This window comes from Rhinopithecus bieti, unplaced genomic scaffold (genome assembly GCF_001698545.2).
Source record: "Rhinopithecus bieti isolate Rb0 unplaced genomic scaffold, ASM169854v2 scaffold_41331, whole genome shotgun sequence".
NCBI classification, from domain to species: Eukaryota; Metazoa; Chordata; class Mammalia; order Primates; family Cercopithecidae; genus Rhinopithecus; species Rhinopithecus bieti.
In genome coordinates, this window is record NW_016816712.1 from 7,813 (window position 1) to 13,605 (window position 5,793).

Sequence of the window (5,793 nt, forward strand, 5' to 3'; positions counted from 1 at the left end):
TTCAAAGGTAGGTGATCAGAGTAGCCACCAAATCACCATAGGTTCATATAACAGTTGGTCAAGACTTTGGGATGTTAAATACATGCTTTAATTAAATAAGACAGGGTGGTGTTGCTTTTATCTTATCAAATTGCAAGTTGATTCAAAATTGAAAAGTAAGGAATCATTTGTGTAAAACGGCCAAGATTAGACAACTGGTTGTCTCTTTGTGGACTAATTCATAGATCATGTAAAAAAAATCCATTTTTTTTTTCTTAAGAGATAGAGGCTTGCTCTCTGTCACCCAGGCTGGAGTGCAGTGGTGAGATCATAGCTCACTGCAGCCTTAAACTCCTGGGCTCCAGCAGTCCACCCACCTCAGCCCGCTTTTCAATTTTAAAAATGAGTTATTTTGTTTTAAAATCTACTATTTGGCAGTAACCAGTAGAAATATTTTCCTTCTGTTACAAATAAAATAACGAAATTAATGAAGCCTTTTGGGTTTTCTCTCCCGTTTAAACTCTCCACTCAAAGGAAAATGGCATCATTTTATTTTCTCAATATAAAAGTAATGCATTACTGATTTAAAAACAAATGAGCAGAAAAGTTTAAATAAGACACTCCCACGATCTGTCTCCTTTTCCAACACCTTGCTCCACATTTTACAGGGGTGCAGAAGAAATATTGGACATTCATGACTGGTGGTGGGGGGAGGTATAGAGAGAGACAGTTGGACTGGGACTAGAGAAGATAAAAAATTATTCCTCGAAGAGGAAGAAAAGGCCAACGGACACGGGAGCAGATACAGCTTCTCCCTGTAAGCCAAAGAAAGGCAAATTCCAACCACAAAGGGAAGCTACTCTGGTCTCCGGGATTGGCAAAGAGGAAAATGAGTGACAGGACCTGATGTGTCAGGGAAGGAAGGGGAGGGCCGGCTTCTGCGGCACTGCTGATGGGAGTGGTAACTGGGGTCCTGATCTCACGGTTGACGTGGCCCTCACGTGAGCTGGAGCCGACGCGTGCAGACGTCCTTCTAATTCTAGTCTTCGTTTGGTCCGGTTGCACTCTCCCTATCGCCCAGAGGGCGAGAGGGCCTGTGGCCTGGGGGAAGGAGGACGAGGTTACTGCCTGGATCCCAGCAGGTTTGTGTGTGGATGGGCGTTGCCAGGGGATCCCTGCGGCGCGGGCAGTGAAGGGTGGAGGCCGAAGGGGGAGCAGTTCGCTTTCTCCAAACCCTTGCAGTATTCCTGTCCCTTTCTACAACAAAAATGGTGGACCTTGGGGCCGGATTCCAGGGGCGACCCCAGACTCGGGCGTGGTGGGACCTTTAACATCCAGGGCCTTGAATCAGGGAGGGCAGATATTCGGATTCATATCCTGTGTGCTGGTCCATCTACCAAGCCAGAATCTTGAGGCTGTGCGTCTGTCTGACAGTCATTCCCCTTTTCTTTCAGTAGGGCGCTGTGCCATTTGGGAACAAAGGAATAGTCTGCCTGGAATCCCTGCAGGTCAGTGTAAAGCTGGGGCTGTCCCGAGGCCCCCGGAAGGACTGGGATGACTGAGGTCCTTGCCTTGACTTGGGCCCTTTACCGACTCTCAAGCAATGTTCCTGCCATTTTTTTTTTTCTTTAGGAAAAAAGGATGTAACAGTGCCTGCAGGAAAAGTGCTTGTCATTGCGGGTAGGGTGCGTTGGGGAGAGGGATAGAAGAGATCGGTTGGTTTTGTTTTTCTCCTCGGATTTTCCATATCCCCCCTCTCGCCCCGCCCGGCTTCCAGTGGTTTGAAAGGGGTGTGGTTTTTGCTGGGAAAATGGCCGACCGCTGGGGCTGCGGGAGGGAGGGCCGGAGGCGGGGACCGGGGGTGGGGGAACACTGCGTAGCGGGAGGGCTGGTGTCAGCGGAGTCCAGAAAAGTGAGGGTAGGGTGACAGACGAAAAGGTAAACTCCGTTGACAGCCAGGACCCTGAATTAGGAAAAGCGGATGTTGGGACTCTCCGAAGTGCTTTTCTGTCCGCTAAGCCATCAGTTTCTGCCTTGTTGCTTGTGTCTGCAGATCTTGGGGCCGGAGGCCAGTCCAACCCTTGGAGCAGGAAGAAACGCAAAGTTGTCAAGAACCAAGTAGGTCATAATAAGGGTGATGGCATTATTTGGGGGTGGAGCATGGTGGCGACTGCAACTCGAGTGGGCCCGTGGACCCCCTCCACATCTCCCTTCTTCCCTTCTTCCCTACACCATTTCGGATCTTGGAAAATAAATTGCTCTGCAGGTACAAGACAGGGAAGCAAATAGCTGAGAAGGGGTGGGCGTCAAGAGAGTCCAGGGGTTGGGAGGATGTTACTCCAAATTACTGTTTGAGGTACAGTGTCCTTGGTGTTGGTCCGTCGACCAAGCACTCACTTCTGAAGTTTGTCAGTCTTGAAGGTTTAGTGGAAGCAGAAACCGAGGTAAGGGAGGTAAGAAATTGCTCCCGAGCAAAGGTAGTTGGTATAATGACACGGGGGGGGNGTACCTTTGAGATGGAGGAGTTGGTGGAGGCAAGGACAGAGTTGGAGACCTTTACGCATTTCACGCCAGTCCGGCTTTTAGATATTCTCACTTCATTTTGATACAAGGAAAATGTTAACAATGAAAATGTGTGGCGACATCTTCGGAGGATGCCAATGGTAAGAGTAGGAGTGGAGGTGGAATGGAGGGTTAGAGGAATCATCCAAGGAGGAAGAGGGACGGAGACGATGAATTCCAAAGCCGCACCTCTGTGAGGAGTGGAGGGCAACAGAAGGCGGGAAACATCGGGCAAGGCAGTTGTAAAGGGCTAGGAATTCAGAAGAGGGATGTATGTCCCGTCCCGGGTGATATCTGTATGTCCCCCTAGCTCTCAACACCCCCTCCTCGCGTCCTTGTCTGCAGGTTTGCACGAAGCAGTGCCCTTGGAAGCAAGAAAGAGAAGGAAAAAACTGCCTGGACCTCTGTGGGTGCATGTGGGGGCGCCACTGTTCCCAGGACATCTGAAGGGCAGGATGGCAGGGAACTTTAACATTCTGGGGCGAGGTGGTGGAACGTGAGGTTGGAGAGTCTTGAAGTGGGGAAAATTTTCAAACTTAGCTTCCGGATGGAAGAAAGGAATCAGTGGTCTAGATATTAAGCCCCGAGTTTGCCAATATATCTGTATTTTTTACGTTTGTTTTGTCGTTGTTTCAGTCTGTTTGCGTGCAAAGACACAAAAGGAGGAGGAGCCTGAAATCTGAACTGCATCCTTTATTTTTAGGTCAAGCTGCCTCAGAGCCGGCCAGCAGTAGCTGCAGACTCCGCCCGCGACTTGTTGGCGTTTCTCTGGGCCAGAGCGAGCGTGTTCTGTGCTCCGGTTAAGAGATTTGTCCCAGCTATACCATGGGCCGCACTCGGGAAGCTGGCTGCGTGGCCGCTGGTGTGGTTATCGGAGCTGGTGCCTGCTACTGTGTATACAGACTGGCCTGGGGAAGAGACGAAAACGAGAAAATCTGGGATGAAGACGAGGAGTCTACGGACACCTCAGAGACTGGGGTTGAGACTGTGAAAGGAGCTAAAACTAACCTTGGGGCAGGGTCTGGGGCCAAACTTCAGGGTGATTCAAAGGTCAAGCCTGAGGTGAGTTTGGGACTCGAGGATTGTCTAGGTGTAAAAGAGAAGGCCCATTCAGGATCCCACAGTGGAGGTGGCCTAGAGGCCAAGGCCAAGGCCCTTTTCAACACGCTGAAGGAACAGGCAAGTGCAAAGGCAGGCAAAGGGGCTAGGGTGGGTACCATCTCTGGGAACAGGACCCTTGCACCGAGTTTACCCTGCCCAGGAGGCAGGGGTGGAGGCTGCCACCCCACCAGGAGTGGATCTAGGGCTGGGGGCAGGGCAAGTGGAAAATCCAAGGGAAAGGCCCGAAGTAAGAGCACCAGGGCTCCAGCTACAACATGGCCTGTCCGCAGAGGCAAGTTCAACTTTCCTTATAAAATTGATGATATTCTGAGTGCTCCCGATCTTCAAAAGGTCCTCAACATACTGGAGCGAACAAATGATCCTTTTATTCAAGAAGTAGCCTTGGTCACTCTGGGTAACAATGCAGCATATTCATTTAACCAGAATGCCATACGTGAATTGGGTGGTGTCCCAATTATTGCAAAACTGATAAAAACGAAAGACCCCATAATTAGAGAAAAGACTTACAATGCCCTTAATAACTTGAGTGTGAACGCAGAAAATCAGGGTAAGATTAAGATGTACATCAGTCAAGTGTGTGATGACACCATGGTCTGTCGCTTGGACTCAGCTGTGCAGATGGCTGGGTTAAGACTGTTAACCAACATGACTGTGACTAATCATTACCAACATTTGCTTTCCTATTCTTTTCCAGACTTTTTTGCTTTGTTATTCCTAGGAAATCACTTCACCAAGATACAGACTATGAAACTAATTATAAACTTTACTGAAAATCCAGCCATGACAAGAGAGCTGGTCAGTTGTAAAGTACCATCAGAATTGATTTCCCTCTTTAATAAAGAATGGGATAGAGAGATTCTTCTTAATATCCTTACCCTATTTGAGAATATAAATGACAACATAAAAAATGAAGGGCTTGCATCATCCAGGAAAGAATTCAGCAGAAGTTCACTTTTTTTCTTATTCAAAGAGTCTGGAGTTTGTGTTAAGAAAATCAAAGCACTAGCAAATCACAATGATCTGGTGGTGAAAGTAAAAGTCCTGAAAGTATTAACCAAACTCTAATTTGGAGTCTGTCCCAAAGAGTATTGAGGTATTTGCACTTGGTACGATGTGTTTTGTAAATTCTTTGTTTTTCATTGTGAATATATGGTAAAGAGATCTTTTCAGCTGCTATTTTGGAATAATGACTATCATATATCATAACAGTGACTGATGTTGGTTTTAATGGTTGGGTTGAGGATGAACCATTTTAAGGATGCCAAATGGAATATTAGTACTTGTACACAGAAAGAATTTATTGATTTGATCTTATTACCTAGATTGAGATATTTTTACTCTTTCCTCTACCTAAACTGACAATGAATTAGTTATACATCATGAATAAGCTACACTTTTATATTAGTTTATATTTGTTAATCTAAGACTTGTGTTCCATCAATAAAGTTGTGTTTTAAGCAGCAGAAAAAAAAGACATTGTCCTTGTCCTTCAGTTTATGATCTGTTTGGGAAGGTAAGATATATGGAAACTAAAACAAAGAGATATTAACAAACCCAGGAGACCATCAGTGCTTAGAGGCAGCAGAAACAGCTGCAGGCAACAGTGCTCAAGGAAAGTTTTACAGAGGAGAACTCTTAAGTAAGCTGGGTTTGAAGGACAGGATACAAAAAGTCAGAAGGGCACTCAAGACAGGAGGAGGGATGAAAAGAAAGGCATGGAGATGAGAATTCTTCTCCAGAGAGAAGTGCTGGCCTGCTGGAATGGAAAGTGTAGGGAGGGTAGTGACGAGAGAGAGAGTCAGGCGGTAAAGGTGAGTCCTGTTCATGGAGCACCCCTAACTGCTAAACTGGGGTGTGTGAATATTACTGCATCCACTCCTGGGAGACATCAAGGCCTTTTGTGACCAGAGGAATAACAAGAAGAAAGGAAAACGATATAGTAGATTTATGTGCGGCAGGAGTCCAAGCTGGGGTGGGATAGGAGTGGTGACTGGAGATTGGAAAAAACAGGAAGCTACCACAAGTTAGTCCAGGCATGAGATAATAAAGGTGTGAAGTTTTGCTGGTGGCCATGGGAATGGTAAAGAGAGGATGGAAATGAGAGACCTTTTGAACCAAAAAGTGCTGAGA

At 46.8% G+C, this 5,793-nt stretch overlaps 1 protein-coding gene across 4 annotated transcripts; it reads left to right on the forward strand.

The window, feature by feature from the left end:
* Window positions 1–906: 906 nt before the first annotated feature.
* On the forward strand, window positions 907–5,135 carry ARMCX1 (armadillo repeat containing X-linked 1). Of its 4 annotated transcripts, none has more exons than XM_017855152.1 (4): window positions 907–1,121; window positions 1,434–1,487; window positions 2,033–2,097; window positions 3,245–5,135. In XM_017855152.1, exon 4 carries the CDS (start codon window positions 3,367–3,369, stop codon window positions 4,726–4,728), a length of 1,362 nt encoding a protein of 453 aa, XP_017710641.1. In that variant the 5' UTR covers window positions 907–1,121; window positions 1,434–1,487; window positions 2,033–2,097; window positions 3,245–3,366; the 3' UTR covers window positions 4,729–5,135. The 4 variants fall into 4 exon arrangements, with proteins under 4 accessions (XP_017710641.1, XP_017710642.1, XP_017710645.1 ...); XM_017855153.1 differs by having other exon boundaries at window positions 943–1,121; window positions 1,437–1,487; XM_017855156.1 differs by lacking the exon at window positions 907–1,121 and adding an exon at window positions 1,612–1,664 and having other exon boundaries at window positions 1,448–1,487.
* The last annotated feature ends 658 nt before the right edge of the window (window positions 5,136–5,793 follow it).